Raw genomic sequence first — 21,991 nt, forward strand, 5'->3', positions numbered from 1 at the left:
GAATGTTATGTTTTGATTTTATGTTTGGATTTGCTAAAATGATGCAAAATTATTTTCTTCAAATGAAATTGTGTTCAAGTTAGTACTTTGCTGAATTTTCCTTTTGGTTTAGTGAGAATTTACCAAGATCTCTTTCTAAGTCTCTTTTGTTCAATGTTCTTTGAAGAGAATGGCCTCTAAGAAAACCATGCATTCTAGGATAGGCTTCGTTGCTATTAATTTGACTAGTGGTATAGATAAGATATTAAATATGATCTATTTTGATTTGTTGGACTTTTCAGATCTTTATAAATCAAATGAAAAGTCACAGTGAAGCTTTTGCACCAGATGCAGTTTGAATGCGCTTGAACCAGTCATCAGGTCTTACCTTTTTCATGGCGCTGCTTCATGTTATTCTGACCTTGTATGTACATCAGGACAGATGTGTCATTTACTTCAGTGTTAAAGCAGCTCCTGCCTATGTATTACATTTCTAAGTGTCAACTAAATCTGAGGATCTAAAGAAAGTTTGGTTACGTAATTTTTGATGGACAACTTCAAACCTGAGGTTTATATCAAAGAGGTGGAATCTGTGGGACTGTGCTAAAATTGCATACCCCAATTATATAATTGACTGATCTTTAAAGAAATCTAATCTTTAAAATCATTAATCTTTAAAAAAGTCCTTGCAAAGAGTCTACTCTTCAAAGAAGCAGAGTCCATAGGTTGCTGAGCTCTGAGTCTTTGAGTATGCTTGTTTGTATTTAATGCACTGGAATCTCTCTCTTGTACATATAAGCATACATACACCACCTTCCCTTCACCCCTCATTAGTTATCAAAGACTCAAATGACACATGTAGTATTACAACGGTAAAGTCACAATTGTTGACACTGTCCTTTACTGAATTAAAATTAGAGTAGAATGACTGAAGGAACTAATGAAAAGCATGCAACAAGAATCAACGTTAGAACCAGGATTACAATGGAAAGGTTTTATTTTCAGTCTTAGGACACAGTCATTAGAAGAAGAGTGCCATCTCTTGTGCAGTGGAGCACACCTGGTAAGGAAGGCGTTTGAAAAGTGATGCTGAGTCCTATCACAACAAGTTTCAGAATTCTCGCCCATTATGTGAGTTTGGCCATCGTTTTCATGCATCCCAGAGGCTTGCTCTGGGCAGGTGACAAAAAAAAAGGTGAATAACTTGAGTATTCAGGAAAAAATTGCTTATTTTCACCTGCTGAAATTGAGTTCAGTTCAGTATGGTTTATCTTATCAGTCATATCCATGAAAGAAAAAGACAGGGTTTTAGTTAAATCTGCAACTTTTCTGGTAGTTTCCTTGAATTGGAAGGTTATGTTGTGGATTTCACAGGTTTCAAAAAACTGCTTATGTAAACTCAGCTGTGTATTTCCTTCTAAGATGTACTAAAATTGGGTTATTTGCCTATGCACTTACTGATATTTCTGTAGTGTCCAGAGCACCCAGCCAAGATTATGGCTTCATATTGAAGCAGACATTAGACCCAAAAATTGCTAATTATAAGACAAAAGGTTGGAAGACAGAAATATTATTGTGCACATTTACTTGAAGCACTGAAACATCAGGTGACTGACTGATGGCTATGTGGGAAAGTTGGTGGCAGACTGTGGAACTGTAACCCTGACCACATCAGTCCCTGTCAGGTTGGAGTTGGGCCTCAGCACCATCCGTCCTTAAGTACAGTGAATGATTTATGTGGGTTTCTCAGGAATTGTCTCTTTGTGTAAAGACAGAGGGCTTTCATTTTCTCACTGTATTTTCTTTAACTTAGAAGGTAGTATATCTGGATTTTGGCACAATTTGTTGCGTAACCAAAAGGTTAATCGAGCATAAGAAATATGTAAACATTCAGAAACTGTGTGTGTGCAGATAATTCATAATGAAAGGTTTCTTCATTTCCTGATATTTCTTGATAGATGTCTCTTCACCGTTTAAAAAAATGATTTGACTAAATGAAATTCAGTTCCGTGCATTATAACTATCCTCTCCTCTGCTACCATAGGTTAGCTCCTGTATTGCAGTGTATCTCATCATACTAGTTTTCGTATGATTACTGAGCCAAATTTGCCAAGAAATGTACAGGGAAAGGAGCTAACTAAGGACTAGAATAGGATTCATGCGTACTTACGTGGTAGTTTTTGTAGACGTTAACAGCTGCTTTGAAGCTATTCCAGATCTATTATTATTTGAGCAGAGAAATGAGAGTTATTACTGACCTCATTAGCAAGACCTATTACTTTGTAAATTTAAAAGCTCTTGAAGATCATAGTGAACTTTTCCTTCTGTAAATATATCTCCAGAAATATACATGTTAAAAATACACTTCAGCACTGAAGTTGTGTATTTTTGCACAGATTTTATGTTAAACTGAGTGTTTATAATTGGCAACTTAATATTCCAAAAAAACCCTTCATATTCCAGAAGAATAATTTATATAAATAATTATGCACTACTTATTGGCTGACAGGAACAACACTGAAAAAATAGAAATGATTGTGTAATGCTGAAATGTCATTTGCTTTTAGTAAGATTTGTTGAAGTGAAGACAAAAAGGGACAGTGAATAAGACCTCTAAAACTGATACAGCATTGGGAATACAGCTGTATCTTAGCATTTGCATTAACTGTGGCAGAAGGACTTCTTAGTAGGTTACCAAAGAATTAACAAAACAGCTGTAATAATCCTTAACTATTCACAAAACAGTAGTAGACTACATAACTTTTTCTTTGATTATGAATTTGCTGAACTATGAATGTTGTATGAATACTTCGAGGAGAACAGAAAGTTCAGATGCCAGGATACCTGAAGATGAATTAATTCATTTAAAGTATAAATGTCAAGTTATCTTTTTTTCCTGTGATGGAGAAAATGGCTTCCCTGTATCCCAGTTAAAATACTATTTTTCTTTTGCCAGATAATATTCTTTCCAGCATTCTGCAGTTTACCAACACAGTGAAAATTCCATGACTTCAGTTCAAGGAGAGCAGGGTGAATGCCTGCCCAGAGGTCATCAGTAGAAGACAGTGGCTGTAGAGAGCCCTTTTTACGATCCCTGCACCTTGTGCCCTTAGACATGTAGTATTTCATGTCTCTCTTAAACTAAGAACTGGATGAGAAAATTACCTGTAATAATGTGCCAGTAAATAGAAACTTGTTCCTCTTGCTCCTCTGGCAGTCCATGGGAGAGAGTAGAAAATGGGGAAAGTTTGTGTTAAATTGAAAGTAGGTAATTTTTTGCTGTTGTTGCTACTGTTTCTTAAAATGTTCCTTTCTTTAAACCCTCTGAAAGTTTTACACAAGTAAAGGAAGACTTTTTAGAAAGTAGTGTGAAACACATTATGGTCGTATAGAAAAAAAACAGGTGATCATCTTTTGATCATTTTTAGCTTAGATCTAAGGAAATTTTTATTAAGATACTATAAATTACATGCTTTTTTATTTTCAGTTTTGGTGCCCGAAGTTGTACATTCACTCTTAATTAAATAACTTAATGTTCGTTGTTTGCATTGAACACTGGTATATCCTTTTAGATATGCTTCGTTAGCATAGTGGATATGTTACTCTGCTAATAACTAGGCCAGCTTGTTCAAGCACAAAAGTAGAATGCTCAGGGAAGTTTAAAAAGTACAAAATGCTACAAAGTAAATAACAGCTTTTTGTACTTGAAAATATGTATTAATGTTTTTAAAACTTGGCCATAGTGTGCTGACATACCTAGATAACATAAATCTTAAATTGAAATATTGTAACATGGAATCTCCTAAAGCAGGTCTTCTGCTGATTAGCAGATGAGTACAAGCTTTCACCCTGTAGTGTTTGACTGCTGTTTTCATCACTTTTGAGAAATTCTGCTTGGCCTCAATGAACAGTTTTGTTTACTAGGTGAATAAAAAGAGATCAATGCTATCATTAGCATTATTGTACATTGTGAAAGATTTGGCAAATTTTCATTTGACATATTTTTCAAGGATGATGTTGAACACCTGGCATCAACAGAAAGGTACCTACTATGTGTGTATTAGATTTTTATGCTGTGTTTTTTGATACTTAGTTTCACATAATTATTAAAAAACACATTAAAATGTGTTTCTGCTCTTCAGCAAATCTGGTTCTTTTTGAAAACATTTCCCTACAGGATAACTTACAAAAATATTTTAAAAGCATGTCTGATTGTGTCGTGTCTTGTAATGGTGTGTTTTGTTTTGTTTCCTGAAACTGCAAATTACAAAGATATAAAACACAACATGAAAATTCTTCCAGTATTCAGATTTCAAAAATGAAATACTGCCAGGGAGAGTCCTTGGAAAGATAGGCATGTACAAGAGGTACTTTTTGTTACAAATAAATTTGTTAATCTTTGAGAGGTATAAATGTGAAAAACTTGAAATAACGCACAAATGATAATGCAACTGGAACGACTAATAAGAGTTGATAATGATGTTAATGAGTCTAATATTACTGCTACTTCCCATTATAAATGAGTACTCTTTGTCAATTCTTTGTTGATACTCTCTTCTTTATTGTCAGAAATGAATAATGGAAATACTGATGCTGATTCTCGGGCTTGAAGATTCCTTTCTTTAACAGGTTTTAGGACTGGTTCAGAATATGAGTGTTTTCCAGTGTCCCAAATGTAAGCATGAGACACACATTTTTGGAGCAAATGGTGTAAGAGATCTAGCAAAAACCCTTGGATTGGATTTTTTAGGTAAGAATATAGAAATGATTTTATTTTTGAAGAAAATTCTAGTGGCATGCGTGAGGGAAGCATTAACTGAAATATGGAACTGCATAATCCTAGATTATTCAGTGTTCAGATATAAAAGAACTAATAACTAAGGTAGTTGAATGTCACCATTTTTGTATGCTCTGTTCCTTGCCAAGGATCATTCTTGTAGGATGTGGACTGGATATGAAAGTTCTTAAATTGCATCTTAAATCTCTTTTGATTTATAAACAATCCAGAACATGAATTGTTTTGATATCGATGTGCTATATTACCTGAAATTCATTATGTTATTGATCATACAACAATTTTTACAAATAACCAAGAATTCTATTTGATCTTGTAAAACAGACCTAAACTCTGTCCATTAATGTCAATAGAAGTTTTCTCATTTATTTAATTTAAATGAAATGAGTTGTTACATATTGAAATAAATATAGTAATTTGAAATTCAGTCCCTTAAAGCAATTGGGTTTATGCCCATATGAAGATATCTTGATTCTTGTATGGAAGCAAGCAGACTGTAATGATTGTATTTAAGTGTTGAGATTAAAAGAATATGCTGAATTGCAAAATGTTGTTTCAAAAGAAAATTTATCTTTATTGAAAACAAAAATTAGCCATGATTAAACAATCTGGTGTGCTTATAAGCTAAAATATACATTGATCTTTAAAATACACATTGATATTTTAAAAAGGCATATTTCAACCTGTGCTGTCAGTAAAAAGAAAAAATTACAGAATATAACACAGCGTAATTAAGTTGGTAAATGGAATAATTGCATGTGCTAATGATGTGTTTCCATGTATTACTATAATTATCTTGACGATTTTCCATAGCTAATTCATTAAAAAGAACCAGGAAGCTCACTTAGAAAGATCAACACAGAAACATCAAGGTCTGACATAAACTTAAGATAGCAAGTCAACACATAATTAAAGACATGCTTTTGGGCTATCTTTTAGTTTTCTGAATATATAATGAGTTGTGATCAGAGCCCAGGGGGACTTCTACAGCCCTGGGTTATGTGGATGGATGCAAATTCTCTGCGAGCAGTTGAATCAAACATGCATTTAGATACACAGGCACAAATGATGTGCCATGCCATTGGTCCCATGGATGTGTTTTGTTATTCCCCAAGAGGGCAGAACTGATTGTGACTGTATTTAATTAGGAGTGATGTGAGAAGTTTACAGGTTTAGCAAGGAATGGATGAGATGTATGAAGAAAACCATCGTGAAGTTTACTTTCAAACTGTCAGTGAAAGATCAGACTGAGATTAGTACCCCAAGGGTTAAATTTAGAATTATAGTACTTGATCTGATTAGTATGCTCCTCCTTCCAGGGATGACCATTATATAATAACACCATATGGTATTACAAAAATTACTGCTTACGGATTTTACATTAATCTATCCCAAATGGAAGTTTTATCCCAATGTTATTTGAATTCTGCCCAAAAGCCTTGAGAACTTATATATATATTTAAAAGTATATATTTAAAATTAGTATTTCTAAATTTATTTTGCTTGTATTTTGCAACACCTGTGGCTGTTCTGTTTGTTCAGCTAAGCACCTAGTCCTCTTGTGAAACCTGACAAGGTTTTAGTTTCCATGATAAAATCTGATAAATTCTGCAAGCTAACAATGTGCAGGATAGAAAAGTATTTTCCTTTTAGTAGCTCAGAATTGGCTGCCTTTAATATTACTGAATACCTCCTTTATTTTGTTTATGACAGAAGACAATTAGCAGTTGCCAGTAGACCTTTGAGTGTAGTTTATTTTTTCATATACTTTTGATTGCCTCGTCTTTTTATTGTTCCCTAAAGGAAAGTGTGCTAAAGTTTGTGAGAGAGATTTTGTGCTGCAGATTGTTTCTCTCCCTGTCTCTGAAATTCCCCTATTTTGCTTTTTTTTTTTCAAGTTTGATGACCATAACTGTGACCAGAAAGCTGTACCATTGATACACATAACACTAAGATGATAATTTCTGTACAACTCCATCCTGACCTTTGCACTTCCTAACTTTTAAAACTGTATCTGCTAGTAGAACCAGCAACAATGACTCTCAGATTTTAAAAATTATTTTTGTTTTTACTTCATACAATAAATTCAAATTATTCTCAGCAGTCACCCTTTCTTTGCAGTCAGTAATAATTGTTAGTATCAGAGTAATGTACAATGGCAAGTTCCCATCGTATTCTGTAGTGAAGTGCAAAAACTTCATCTTTCTCAAGCCCTTATCACCCAAACAACTGTGTAGATGCTTTTGCTGTCTTTATGCTTCTGTTTAATTTATAAGTTCTTGATTTTTTAAAAAAAACTAAGATTGCATTTTGCTTTGTCTTCTGACTTGCATGTTTTCTCATACAAGCTCTGTTACGCTCCTGTAGAACCAGCACATCTTTGCAACTATGAGGAAGAGAGAGGCTGCCATTTTGTACTAGGGCAGTTCTTTTTGTAATTCTCTGAGATCATTACTAAGCTCCTAGTGAGGAAGTATTTTTTGTTAACAGAACATCCTTGGGAAAAAGGTGGAGATTAGTTTCTGCATAAAACAATGGTAGGAACTAACTTCTGGGAGATTTACAAAGTTACTGTTACTCTATTAAGAACATTTAAGCTTAAAAAAACTTTGAAAGGACCCCCTAAATATTTTTTAATGAATAAATGAACAGACTTTTATGCCTAAAGAAATTTATTTGTGACTGAAACAAATAAGAAACAATTAAATTTGAAATGGACCGTAATAATCATAAATAACAAGTTTAAGTTCTTCAAAGATTCAACTCACTAAAGCCACAGCTTTTGTGTTTGCTATTTGTTTGGGTTTTTGTTTGTATTCCTGCTTGCTTTCAGATCTGTTTTTTAATCTCTTAAGCTGTGTCAATTTTCAATCAGTTTTTTTAATGTTTCTTTTTCTGACTACATTGAACTTCTGTAATTTACACTGACCTTGATTTGGGTTAAATAAATGTTGCTAAAGTATATGAATTAAACTGATACAGTTTCTGAGACCAGTCAAGATTGAACTAAGGTAAGCTGTTCTGTCTACATCCATCCATGATGTAAAATGTAGCTGTATCTTCCATTAAAGTTGGTCTTCAATTCACATCATAATTATCTATGTAGCAATGAACTAAACATGGGAACTTCATATTTTCTTTAATGCTGAAAAACTTATTTCAGCAAGTATGTTTCAGAATAGAACAGGGCTGCTGATTCTCCTTTAGAGCATTCCTTTCCTCTCTGATAGTTCCCTACTCATTAGAAAAGGAGAATATAAAGAAGATTTCCATTGGAAAGAAGAATGAACTGAATAGTTGTCTACCTTTTAATTGGATCCAAGGCCTAATAAGGACAATAACAAATGCTATTATTTGGAAATTAAGTATTCAAAGAAGTCTTTGAACAGTGATTAAAATCTTAAAACAGCACTGAAAAGAATATACAATGAGGAAATAGGCTGAACAGTAAGTTGCATGATGAGCATTTGCCTAACACTGAAGTGTTTTTTTTTAACATACACAAAATAATTTGTATCTCAGTCTGTGTTTTTCTGTGTATTCAAGGCAAAAAAGCAAACTGCCTTCTCTAATACATGACTACAAAGTATAGTCCTTCCTATTCAGAGAATGAAAAATCCAGAATATGTTTGACATCAATCATTATGGATGTACAGAAACTGTACTGCAGCCACTTATAATTTTAAATACTAATTTTTTGAGATTAAGTAATTCAAAGAATATACTGAACTGGAATTTGATTTCAAGTTGCTTTAGGGCTATTTTAATGAAACATTTAAAGAAATATTAGGTCTTCATATATGTGTGTCTTGGTATTTTTGATACAGGAGACATTCCACTGCATGTTAATATACGGGAGATGTGTGATTCAGGACAGCCTGTTGTGATCTCGCAGCCTCAAAGTGATGCCGTAAGTTTGGTGCACTGCACTTAAAACAACAAAAAGCCCTCCTCCAAAAGCAAATAGAGAGTGCTTCTTGTTATTGCTGTTTGAAAAGAAATGTGTATTGGAATGTATGTAACTTAGGGAAATAAAGTAGAAGAGTAGTGTCATCAAGTAAGTCAAGCCCTTCATTTTGGAATGCTGGTCATCTGTTCTGCCTCTGTGGGTTTCGTTTTGTTTAATTAGTCTGAATCATTCAGAATAGCGAAGATTTGATCCAGATTCTGGCCTGTCAAGAAGGGGAAGGTCAGTGTCAAGCCTCATGAGACCTTGCAGCTAATGTAGGTCCTCTAAAACTGTCAGTTGAGCCTTTGGTAGTTGAGCCTGGAAACTGTCAAAGGGTCCTATCCAAAGATGTTTGGAACAAAACCTGCGTATTGTCAGGACCTGGGTTGTTTTCAGCAGGAAGTGGAGCAATTTACACACAAGAGGAAATGGATTTTTCAGTGCATTTACCGTAACATTTTATTGCCAAAGGAAAATATGAGTTCTTGAAGTGGTGGAAGTCAGATATGCAAGTCTGTAAAGAAAAGCAGTTGCCCATATAAAACTTCATTAGCACCAATAGAGTAAGATTTTCCTGGCTAGTATTTTCTTACTCCTCTGCTGGAGTTTGTCTGCCAGGCTCCGTAGGGCAGGGTGTTGTCTGCCACATTGTGTTTGTACAGTATATGGCATGATGCAGCCTCACTCTTAACTGCTGCTTAGATGTTACCATAAAAAAAAGTGATTAATGCTGATAATAGATGGTAGAATCAATTAGGGATAAGATAGAATGTACCTCAGGTACATTCTAATATCAGTCACCTTTCTTATATCATGATTGCTAGGCACATGCTGCAGTATTTTTTTTTTTTATCTTCCCACACTTCTAAAAGAAAAAAAACAAAGGGGGATTAACACTGTTAATCCAGAGTTATTAACATACTGATTGGGATTCTAGAGGAACAGTGACAGTCTTAAAATTGTAATACATCATTTTGTTTTGAAAGAGAAGCAGCAGCGCTATGACATGTTGATTTCTAATTGAATGCAATATTTTTGCTAGGCTCGGGCAAGGACTGTGCTGATCCTCTGTGGAATAATGTAGTGATCTTGAGACTAGATCCTTATGAAAAGGAATCATTTTAATCCGTATGGTAGTTTCTATCTGAGAAGTTTGATCAGCAGTTTGAAGGTTTGAATAGATGCATGGCTTAGCTCAAAGTTGAAGCAGAACAACTGAGCAAACTAAGATGGAAGGCTCACAGTATCTGAAATCTATAATAACCAAGAGTCTGTAGCCTGCAGGACTATCAATCTAAAATTCAGACTTAGGATAGCATTCTGAAAATTAAAAAAGACAAGAAAGTCTGTTGTGTTGCCATCTGTTCCTCCTTGGACTGTGTTTCTGGTAACGAAAGGAGGGGTTATAAGCACCATTTGTGGCAATTAAGTTAAATATGAAGAGGAATAAAGATTGACAAATATGTGTGACACCAGGGAAAACTTCTAATATTATTCTCTGCCACTGTGTCTGTGAGATAATAATTCTCCTCAGAGAATGAGGTTTTTTTAGATGTCACTAATCTCTACAGAATGAAAAAGAATTTCCCTTTAGGTTTGCTTCTCATTTTAAAGACAGAGAAATTTATTGTTGTTCACTTAGATTTTTAAAGAAAAATTAAATTCTTATCACATAACTGATGGTGGGAGAAGGTTATATAAGGTCAGATTCTAATCTTTAATACATGACACCCATCGCCATGTTTCTCAAATAAACTAAAATTGTGGTTATTCATGCATGAACAATCACAATTTTTCAGATAGAGAACAATGTACTCAGAGCTGCTGAAATTATCTCTGCTCTCGTCCCTTAAATTTACAGCATGTTTTTAATATAAAATTCTGTGCAGTTTTTGTTAGAGCACACTTACAAATCAAATACAGAATCATAGAACTGAAATAATACCTAACAGATTCAAACAGTGGGGAATAAAGATAGTGATTGACTTTTCAGAAACCCAGCATGCTGTCACACCTTCTACGCTCTGTCAAGACTAGAATAAAGGGTGTTTCTAAAATATGTTAGCTAATACTTTTTTTGCTTACACACCTGCCATGGGGTTCAACTTGCCTTGCTGATATGTAAAAGTATAGCTCTCACTCTACACTAGAATTTTAAAATGTGTAAGCAAACTTCTCTATATTAGTTATTTTAAAGCTTAGATGTAATTGGTGGAAAAGGGAAGTTTCCTTTTCACAACTAGCAAGGAAATACTAACAACTAAACCAAACCTTCCATAAAAAAAAAAATAAATTGTAGAATTGTGCATGTGTGAACTTAGAAAGTTCTTCCTTGGGGAAGGCACAGAATATATAAGAGTTGCCTACTTGTGGAAAGGGCTGACTATATAGCTAAAGGACGTGAGGGTTTAATGGCTGGAGTTCTCTTCTGGTGAAGCTTGAGACAGTCCCCATGGAGAAATAAACAGTGTTGGTAAAATGATTTTGCTCTTGGTATAACATTGTCTATGTTAGTGTTTCTGTCAGTTTAGTTGTTTAAATTGTGGCTTTTTTCAAACCCTCTTCGTTGACAAAACTTTATGTGCTGTAGAAATTGGAATATTGCTGTACTCACATGTTAGCCTAAATGACAGGGGCTAGTCTAACAGAAAGAGAGCAGACACACCACAGCAGTTAGGAGTGATATAAGATCCTTTACAAGAAGCTAATAATTTCTTAGTTTAATCAACAGTGAGGACTTACCAGACCCTTCTGGAGATAATTGAGAGTCTTGGGAGCATTTTCCTCTTCCATCAAGCAGTGGAGGTGGATTGGCTGACTAGGGCTTCATTTTTTTGCTCACCCAGACGTATGAGAGAGTCTCTAGACAGCAGAAGCTAGTAAAGGAAAATCAGGAACATGGCTAAAATGGTAGAATAGGAGAAACTGTAGGGAAACCAAATGAGGAATTGGTGAAATCAGGTGGCATTGATCATGCTCAGATGTAGGCAAACCTCCTAGGGATCATGAGAAGGAAGCAGCAGCAAAACAGATGTTTGAAAGAGGCATCCTGAAACTTGTGGATAAGAGAGCTAGAAACACAGCAAGAGGTACAGGACTTGATTAGTTGCAATGGAGTCATTTGTCCACCAAATTGAGTTGCTTAAATGCCCAGTGAATTCTCTATCAACACTGGGGGAAAAGGTAAGTAGTTCCTGAGAGCTCCTCCATCTGTGAGCGCAAAACCCAGAGAGGTACGGGACAGTTGATGGTTATCTTGTGAGGACTTCCTGCTAGAAACTTTTGGGTATATCACAACCTTAATGGCACAGTGGATTTGTTAATACCTTGCTAGAACAGACAAGTTAGCTGTGAGTATTGAGCGCCAAACTCCCATCTTTCTCAAGATCAAAGAAGCAGTTCAAGCAAGTACAAAATACATTTGCTGTACCAGTGTGTCCGTTCACCTTCTAAAATCTAGGGAGTCTTGCTGGGATACATTTCAGGGAGGAGTCATGCTGGAGGCTGAGGCAAGCAGTAGATGTTGTCTTTCATCTTCTTGTCGTGGGAATGAGGTGATAAAAAAAAAAATATGGAGGAGAAATGATACACCTCTAAGGTTCAGCAGGGATAATGTATTCAAGACAGAAGAGAAGTCATGAAAGAATGAAGTTTAGGTTTCAGCTTCTTCCCCTTCTCCATTATTAAAGAGACAGTGAACCCTCATGGCAGAAAGTATAAAGAGGATGACTGCTTTTGAAAAAAAACCCAAATGCCAGGAAACATGTAATGGTCAGTTAGTTCACAGAATCACAGAATCATTCAGGTTGGAAAAGACCCTTGGGATCATCGAGTCCAACCATCAGCCCTACTCTACAAAGTTCTCCCCTACACCATATACCCCAACATCTCATCTAAATGACCCTTAAACACACCCAGGGATGGTGACTCCACCACCTCCCTGGGCAGCCTATTCCACTGTCTGACCACTCTTTCTGTGAAAAATTTTTTCCTAATGTCCAGTCTGAACCTCCCCTGTTGGAGTTTAAAGCCATTCCCTCTTGTTCTGTCACTAATCACCTGTGAGAAGAGACCAGCACCAACCTCTCTACGATGTCCTTTCAGGTAGTTGTACAGAGTGATGAGGTTTCCCCTCAGCCTTCTCCTACTCAAACGAAACAGTCCCAGCTCTTTCAATCCTTAGTGTTTTCTTGCCACATACTGTTATGGAAAACATTTGCAATCTATTGGAAAAATACTTTGAGTTCACTCTCCTGTTCCATAAAAATCAAGTAGGATATATTGGAAAAGCAGGGGAAGGTGAAGGGAAGCAAACCCAGTGAATCATATATAGCTTAGAGTGTTGGATCCCCAGATCACATAGCCTGTGCAGTATGTACAAACTTACATGCAGTGTGGTGAGGAATTTATGGCTTGGGTAGGAAAAGAGCCAAACTTGTCCTGGTGCAAGGAAACCAGGACCTGTGGCTGGAATGTCATCCTATCCAGCTTGTGATAAAGGAGCTCAGTGTATGATGCAAACCCCACATACTTCTTGGGGGAGGTTCTGTTACTGTCTAGTTCACATTTAACATTAAGTGGGAGATGTTTTCAGCCCTCTTGCAGATTACATATACTCATATGTATTGGTGAAGGATTTTGAGGCCAGTAAATTGCACACAGCTCTATAAAGGGAGAGAAAAAGGCCAGTCAAGTGGAAAGCAGGGGCATGAGGCATCAGCAGTCTGACGTAACAGAGGAGAGTAATTCTGGTTAAAAATCTCTTTTCAATTAAATTAGAAATGTTACAGACCTTACCGTGGTATTATTCAAAGAGACAGGTGGAATTTGTATTCAGAAAGACTTTTTTTCTAGAACTGTATGAAAGGGTGATGTGTGAGTAGGGTAAAAATGTACAACCTTTTAAAGCCTGCAAGAAATATTTGGAGAAAAATTGAAGCAGTGGTAGCAAATAATGTTTGCTGTTGTTTAGCTGTCATCAGTAATTCCATTTAAAGAGCGGTCTCTCCAGGGTGTGATATCTTTAAAAAAAAAGGCAAACCCCAAAGAAGGCTGCATGATATGATTTATAATATCCCTTATCGTTGAGGCTTCCTTTGAATGGTTGCAGTAACATTTGGTATGTGTAGGTTCGAATCCTTCATTCAAGGTGTAGATAGTACAATGCATCATCACACCCTCATTTGTGCTTTATTCTGCTGAAGAAAATGCTGAGTGGTGGGATAGTCTATTTGAAGGATGTTACTATATTGCATTTGAATTGCGCTGTTCTACTTAACCATGTTTTCTGGTCAGGATGTCTTTTTTTGATGTATGTAATGGCACCTGAGTGATGTACATGCATAATGGCACCTTGAGGCTAGCAGTGTTTCCAGCTGAGGCTCCCTCAGAGGACAGCTTGGCTTTTGCAGCTGCTGATATATAGGATTAACAGGAAATTTCCCACAAGCAGTAAAGATTTTTTTTTTTTGAGGTATTGGATTCAGGAAGCATCCAGTTTACTTGCCCATCTCCTCCATTTCATGTTGTAATTTATGGATTGACTTTTATCATCTCATTAAATCCTCTTTCTGGGCTGAGACTTCATTGCCGCTTGGCAGGAGTTGCCAATACATGCAAAGTAGAATCTTACGGTAGAACTACCCAGAGGAGTTCAGACTGGGAAAGGCTCTGGGCCTCTTGCAGCAATCAAGAATTTCTTTGGGTGACGTGAAGCTTTTATCTGAAGTGGAAACGCATTTAAACCTGTGTTTATCATCATGCTTTTACTGCCTTCTGAGGTGACCACACTAAAATACAGACATCAGAGGGCAACTCCAGTCATGCACTAAAAGTTGGAGTTCTGTCAAAGTAACAAGCAATTTCCATGGAAATTAAAGCTATTTAAAAATCTGATTGAACTGGAAAATGGACTGTGGTTGAGTAAAGGGAGTGCTAACAAGAACAGAAGCTATCACCTGTCATTATTTTCATGCAGATAACTAAGTCTAGTATTTGTCCTTGTGATAGTCACTATTTGATTTGTTGCTTATGGTTTCTAGTTTCCTTTAGCAACGAATAAAGTATAAGCCCCCAACAGCTCAGTTGAGCAGATTTAAATACCTTATCCTTCTTTACAGGTCTATACCTGTAAAGCATCCACAGTGTTTGATATTCCAGACAGCTGGGACTTGCATAGATTTTCCCTTGGATTGCTGAGCTGGATAAAGTATCTTAATATTAAGTCTTGGAGTCTTTTAATCACAAATAGAAGTCAGAAACCATGTCAGTACCAGTGATAAAAGGAAGACTAGGGAAAATGTGGGCCCTCTCCAGAAGGAAACAGGAGACCTGGTTACCCAGGATATGGAGAAGGCTGAGGTACTCAGTGACTTCTTTGTCTCAGTCTTCACCAGCAAGTGCTCCAGCCACATCACCCAAATTGCAGAAGGCAAAGGCAGGGACTGGGAGAATGAAGAACCACCCACTGAAGGAGAAGATCAGGTTCAAGACCATCTAAGGAACCTGAAGGTGCACAAGTCTGTGGGAGCTGCTAAAATGCATCCACGGGTCCTGAGGGAACTGGCAGATGAAGCAGCTAAGCCACTATCCATCATATTTCAGAAGTCGTGGCAGCGTGGTGAAGTTCCTGCTGTCTGCAAAAGGGGAAACATAACCCCCATTTTTAAAAAGTAAAAAAAGGAAGACCTGGGGAACTACAGGCCACTCAGTCTCACCTCTGTGCCCGGCAAGATCATGGAGCAGATCCTCCTGGAAACTATGCTGGGGCACATAGAAAATAACGTGATTGGTGACAGCCAACATGGCTTCACTAAGGGCAAATTGTGCCTGACAAATATGGTCAGGCGTTATGTTTTGGAGCTGAGCTCTCACTAGAGCAGTGCGTTCAGAACATCATCTGGTGGCTAAGCAATTGCAGACTCCCAGTGTTGGTGGGGATGTGAATGGGTTGCCAAGGGAAGGTGAGGGCTAATAACAGCTTTCAGCTCAGGCCACTTCTGTGTTGGAGTCCTAGGTGGTGAGTTAGTATGTTGTTGCTGGGTCTGGCGAGGGTGAGTGTTACATGGACCATGTAACCCATGAAAAATTGACTATGAGCCAGCAATGTGCGCTCGCAGCCCAGAAAGCCAACTGTGTCCTGGGCTGCATCGAGAGAAGTGTGACCAGCAGGTCAAGGCAGGTGATTCTCCCCATCTACTCCACTTTCATGAGACCCCACCTGCAGTGCTGTGTCCAGCTCTGGGGTCTCCAGCATAAGGCTCGAGTGGGTCCAGAGGGGGCCATGAAGATGATCAGGGGGCTGGAGCACATCTGGGGACACTGTGGGGACAGGCTGACAAAGTTGGGTTTGTTCAGCCTGGAGAAGAAGCGGCCTTCCAGTATTTAAAAGGGGACCTACAGGAAAGCTGGGCAGGGACTCTGTCAGGGAGTGTAGTGATAGGACGAAGGGTGACCGGTTTTAAACTGAAAGAGGGTAGATTTAGATTAGATGTAAGGAAGACATTCTTTACTGTGAGTGTGGAGAGACACAGGAGCAGGTTGCCCAGAGAAGCTGTGGCTGCCCCCTCCCTGGAAGTGTTCCAGGCCAGGTTGGACGGGGCTTTGAGCAACCTGGTCTAGTGGAAGGTGTCCCTGCCCATGGCAGGGGCGTTGGAACAAGCTGATCTTTAAGGTCCCTTTCAACCCAAGCCATTCTATGATTCCAAAATTTTTTGGTATGATTAAACAGTCCGATTTCTTTAATGAATATATTGACTAAAGTTAGTAAGAACCACAAGCTTTCAGTACTGCTGAAAATCAGGTCTCTCTTTTTTTAAAGGCCCAAATAAAAATTTAGGAGACAGGTATGATGATATGTACATGACAGGGGCATTGGAACTAGATGATCTTTAAGATCCTTTCCAACCTAAACCATTCTATTCTGTGATTTACAGTCTGTAGTGTACTTGGCCCACAACCAAGTGATGGGATCAGTGTGCTTTTTCTGAGTTGCTGGATCTGAAGTTGTTTGTATGCAGTGGTTAGGGTGAAGGTGAATGTGCTATCAGTTCCTACCTGTTTTGACTTTGTTGATGAGTACATTGCATTCTGTATTTGTGTGGCCATTGCACTAGACACTGGAAGCCACTGCAGTGAGCTGTTTGCAGGCTAAGGTCTGCACTTCAGTGAAAGGCAAGCTAGCAGGTCAAGCCAATACAATCCATGAGAACAGGGCAGACTCAGCTGTGACCTGCAGTCAGTTTGCAGTAATCATCCTAGCAGTGATGCACACTTCCGTCATGGTTAAGATTTTTAGGGAGAATGAAATCCCGTAACTGAAAGGCTGGCATTTCTCTAGGATTACTATAGGGCTTAATTAGATGAGCTAATAAAAAGACTTGCAGTTTAAATCTACCCTGTGTTTATTATCCTATGACAGAGTAATGAATGAGGATGTTCTGATTATTTAGGCTAAGTAGGACTTTTCAGTCCTTTTCCTGATGAACTTCATTACAAGTTCACCGTTTCCTACTCCACAATCTATGCTGTCATTAGTCACTTCATCATCTACCGTGCCCTCTAAGTCCTAAGGAGGTTTGTGATTTAAAGAATGCTGTGCTCTTCTGGCAGTGTTTGTACCAGTGTTGGAGAGGTAAACAGTCTCTAACGTGGCCATTATCCAGCTCTTTCGACTCTCTGAATGTCACCTTTCACCTCTACCTCTGCTCTCCCCAGTGCTGCTTTCAGACCCCATCTAGGCAGCGTTCGTAATGAACGAGTCTGGTCTGTTTTTAAGGGCATTCTGTCTTTCTGTGCACTTCTTCATCAAAGCAGGGAGAATGTTTGGCTTCCAGCTAACTGGTATGTTACTGTTAAATATAAAGTTGTCCATCTGCAAAAAAATGCTTTCAGAAAGACAGTCTATAAACCATTTCTTTAGAGCTTCCAAACCATAAAGGGAAAAACTGATCTGTAAAGTTCACTTTTATCCTATTAAAATGAAAATGGTTGTGAGTGATGAATAGGAACTCATCCTTTTCTTTTTCTCCTCTGGCTTTCCACCCAAAAAGGAAGTAAAAAATCCTTTCCATTTTTCAGCTGCAACCCATCTTCTTTTGCTCAGTAATGATGGAATAAACAGCTGAACTGAGCTGTGCTGTCTGTCTACAGATGCCACACTGAAAAGATCATGAGTAAGAGAAACCATTCAATACATGTTGGGTTGTTTTTATGTAATGAAAAGCATATTGGCAGTCACTGAGATTCCATTTAGACCTTTCACATATGTTGATTGATAGGTCCTCACTTATGGCTGCATGATTTCTTCAAAGATAGGAATCTAAGGGTCGAAACAGTTGATTTTGTCAATGACAGGTTACTGGTAGAGTTCTGTAAGGAAATGCATGAGATACTGGTCTGTTCAACATGTAAAGTAGTGGTCTAGAGAAACAAAAAAAGGATGCTTAGCAGGTAAATCAGATTGCTGGTAGCACTAGACCTAGGTAATACTAGCACACTTGCTACAAATTGTTGCACCAGGAACCTCCTGTTAGGAAGCAACAGATAAGCTACTTGGCAAATGAGTCAGTGTACACTGTGCAATTGTTGCCCAGACACTCATTAACAGTGCTTTTTGGGGAAAAAAAATCTAGTTTATTGGGATGTTGACATAAGGTAACACTTAGACAAACCATCAAGTCTCCCAAGCTGGATATCTGGTTGCTGTCTGGGTGGTTATGGAAGTCTGTGTTCCAAGGACCCTTGCCAGTGGTGTCTTTGGCTGGATCAAACGAGACTCCCTGAACTGCTGTTTAGCTCAGTTTTAACAATGCAGCTAGTCCATGGTCCTATATGACTATTGCAGCATACGCATGATCTGGTGCTGCTGATTATCTTGGTTTATGTACAGAACATCTCCTGTCTTAGCTATGTACAAAACCACTGTCCTATGTTACTATTTTGGCACCTGCAGGAACAATTTCTACAGTCTGTTTATCATTCTGTGTACAATTTGGTCAGCTCTGGAGCAGCAATAGCCCGGGCAGTCTCTAGAAGGGGCCAGATTTTCCATGCAGGTTGTTAATTGACTCATTAAAACACATTAATTAGTCTGTGCAAAGTGGGAGCTGCCTGTGGGACTCTTCAACATAGTCCAAAATGCCCACCTGGAGCACTCCTACACCAGTTAGTCAAATACATAACTGCAAAGGCAGCTTGACTTCAGTCAATCACCTTATTTCAAGTTGGTCCATTATCTCATCTGGGCAGGAGGCTAGCTGGGGAGTAGCTAGACCACCCAGGGAATTAATGGCCATATGTGGTGGGTGTTGCATAGTGGCACAGCTGTGCTACCCAACTGCACTGCAGTTATACCCATAGGAGAAGTTTGAATTTCATGCTTGTGACTTCAGTTCTGTAGTTCTTGCCACAAAGTCGTGCATGTGGGAGAAAACAGTCCTAGCTTGCCGCCTGCATTCCTTACAAACTCAGAAAATTATGTGACTTTAGTTTTAAGGTGATGTGAGCACTGATACTGTGAGACACTGAGGCTGAGAGCACCAGAAAAGAAAACCTGACAGGCCAGGAACGAGCCCTAGAACAGAGGAGACCTGTTAGGGTTGCCTGACCCTGCAAAAGGCAGAGTAATGAAACCTGGTTCAGACTAGTGACGGTTGGTTGGTGCTAGTGGCCCAAGGGAGAGACAGATCTTCTCTTCCTGCTCCTGTGGCATCAGGCATTTGTTAGTTTGTTTGCTATTTTAAAGGCTCATCAGGGATGCGAGGTCTAACTCAAGGTTAGAGCTATCTGAGAGTGCTGCAGGAGGCAGGAGAGATTGGTGCCGTAGGGAATATTGTGGTGATTTCTTCAAGTAAAACAGGGAAGGTTGTCAATGTAGGCTCCATATGCAGACTTACATAAGAAGATGAAGAAATAGCTTGGTTACAGTCTAACAAAGTAGAAGCAAGCTGAATAGCAGGGGAGTTTTCTGTTATACTAGACAAACACGGAACATGATGTACCAGCTGGAAATTGAAGCATGACAAATTCAGATTATAGATAAGGTGTACATTTTTAACAGTGGAAGTAATCAACCTCTGGAACAACGTACAAGATATATATATACATGCACAAAGATACTCTTTTAGTTGAAAATCTTTATATCAGGATTGGAGACCTTTCTAAAAGCCATGTTCCATTTCGACTACAAGTTACTGAGCTTGGTGCAGGAATTACTTGGTTTCATTTTGTGGTTTGTTCTGACTTTATACACGTCTCAACATTAAATTAATGAATACTTGATGTTAGACTGATTGTGGTCCTAGCTGTGTCATGTTTTTAGAGATGTTAAAAGTAGTATGCTTATTTGGGTCGCTCCCAATAGTCTTACAGTTCTGTGCTCTTCTGCCCTCCAGCTGACGGTATCTGACCAGATGCCGCAGGTTGGTGTGAGAGGGAGATTTTGCTCTATGGATTCTGGTGTTGCAGAATTAGTTCTTTCCAATACCCACTTCAGTCTTTTGGAAAGATGTCTTTTTTTTGAAAATACTTTAATTTTTAATGTCTGTATAGGAAATACTGTAGTCTAGTCTGTAATGAATTATCTCAAAAAATTTTTCTGGAATGTCATTGTTTTCTCTGATTCTCTATCTCAATCCTGTGCACGGTGCATCTCAAATCTTCAGGGTGAGGAAAGTTTATAATTAATAGTACCTGTGGGACTAAAGAGTCTCCTCCTTCTCAACACTTCTCCTCCAGAAGAATATTGATTCTGTTTGCTGTTTAAGACAAATTGTTCAGTCAAGTTCTATTCTCAGAATAATACCAAAGTTAAATTTTACACACACCCCCCAATATTTTAAATAATCCTTGTACATTATTTTATGTATTAATGCATCATTTTTCTTGAATGCAAAACTGGCTAAATTGAACCCATTTATTGTAACATTTCTGTTTTTCTTTGTAGGTGTGTGACAGAAAAGACACCTAACAAGATGTAAAATATTCCTTTTTATAGAAAACAAAAGGTGCTAAATATATGTTTCTGTTTTTACAGGCTAAAGCCTATCTAAAGATAGCTATGGAAATAGTAAGACGACTGCCAGTACCTCCTGCTTGAAGTGTTTATCACTGAAACTTACCAAAAAAGTGATCTTTTGGTGCGACCAATGCAGAAGAGTCCTACCTAATTATGTGGATGCCATATCTAAGAAGTTTTTTTAGGAGTTAATTGTGATACTCAGTTTTTCAAATCATTGGCCATGTACAAATGGATTGAAGTATGCAAAAGATGATAGACAGTATTTAACTGCTGGATTGTAACATCATCAAGCAAGAAGGGATGAAGTATGTTTTTCACATATGTACTGTTTTAAGGTCAAGAATTAAAAACAGCCACTCCAGCCAAGCAGAATGATGAGAGGGATGCCAAGGCATAAGTCCTACTTAAAAAATGACATTTCTGTCAGTTTTGGTTCAGCTTTTTACTTGGTTAACTACCAAGTTGACCTTAAGTTCTGCAAATTTTAAGAAGCAAATTTAGTTATGTAACTGCAGTACTTTTGTGTTCATCTTCAAAGAAAATTAAAAAAATTCCACATATACTCTGAAGAGTTCTTGTGATGGATCATGAGCAAATTCATTCATTATTGGATAATGTTCGATCATGAGGCAATTCACAGTTTAGTGGAGAATGGATTACATGATCCTGAGGCTTATTTCTTGAGTCCTTTTCATTGTAATGGACCCAGACAGAAGACTAGGTAACCAAGGTCTTCACTGAAAATCAGATGTTGTGCCTGAGCTCAGTCTGCCAGGGGATGCAAATGATCAAGATAAATTAAATTTATCATTGCATATTCCTATTACAGTGGAGCAACTTGGAATTTGAATATAAAGGTGAATTTGTGAAGTAAAGAAAAATTTGGTCTTCAAACTGTGTGGCCTTCTGGTTTGTTTTTTCATTACCTTACATTTCTGCAATCTTTATTTTTGTGTTGGTGTGTGGAAGTGGAATAATATGCCTTCAGGCAATGAGTTTCCATTTACAGTTAGATGTTAGAGTTGACATTTAGGCTTTTTCATTTACATAATCAAGTATGGGTATCTTAAACATACATCTTAACTGTACCGTACTGGGAATTTAACCATACTAGGGAGTTCTGCTGTTGACCTCTGTGGGACCAAGAATTTCCTGGTAGTCCAAATAATGTTCATAATTTTGGATGTAGTTGTTTTTTCTTATTGAACTGATACAACATAAAAAGTTGGTATACATTTACATTAAGAAT

The 21,991-nt window shown here is 37.7% G+C and overlaps 1 protein-coding gene across 6 annotated transcripts in view; it reads left to right on the plus strand.

Annotated features, from left to right (window-relative positions):
* The window catches only part of NUBPL (NUBP iron-sulfur cluster assembly factor, mitochondrial), an 87,674-nt gene extending 66,038 nt beyond the window's left edge, over nucleotides 1-21,636 (plus strand). For 3 of the 6 annotated variants that reach the window (XM_074868257.1, XM_074868260.1, XM_074868259.1), the window contains 3 exons: nucleotides 4,609-4,729; nucleotides 8,602-8,684; nucleotides 20,758-21,636. In XM_074868257.1, the coding sequence (XP_074724358.1) occupies nucleotides 4,609-4,729; nucleotides 8,602-8,684; nucleotides 20,758-20,820 (267 nt within the window). In that variant the 3' untranslated portion in view covers nucleotides 20,821-21,636. The other 3 variants (XR_012628910.1, XR_012628911.1, XM_074868261.1) reach the window with 3 other exon arrangements.
* The last annotated feature ends 355 nt before the right edge of the window (nucleotides 21,637-21,991 follow it).

This window comes from Strix uralensis, chromosome 4, assembly GCF_047716275.1.
Source record: "Strix uralensis isolate ZFMK-TIS-50842 chromosome 4, bStrUra1, whole genome shotgun sequence".
NCBI lineage: Eukaryota > Metazoa > Chordata > Aves > Strigiformes > Strigidae > Strix > Strix uralensis.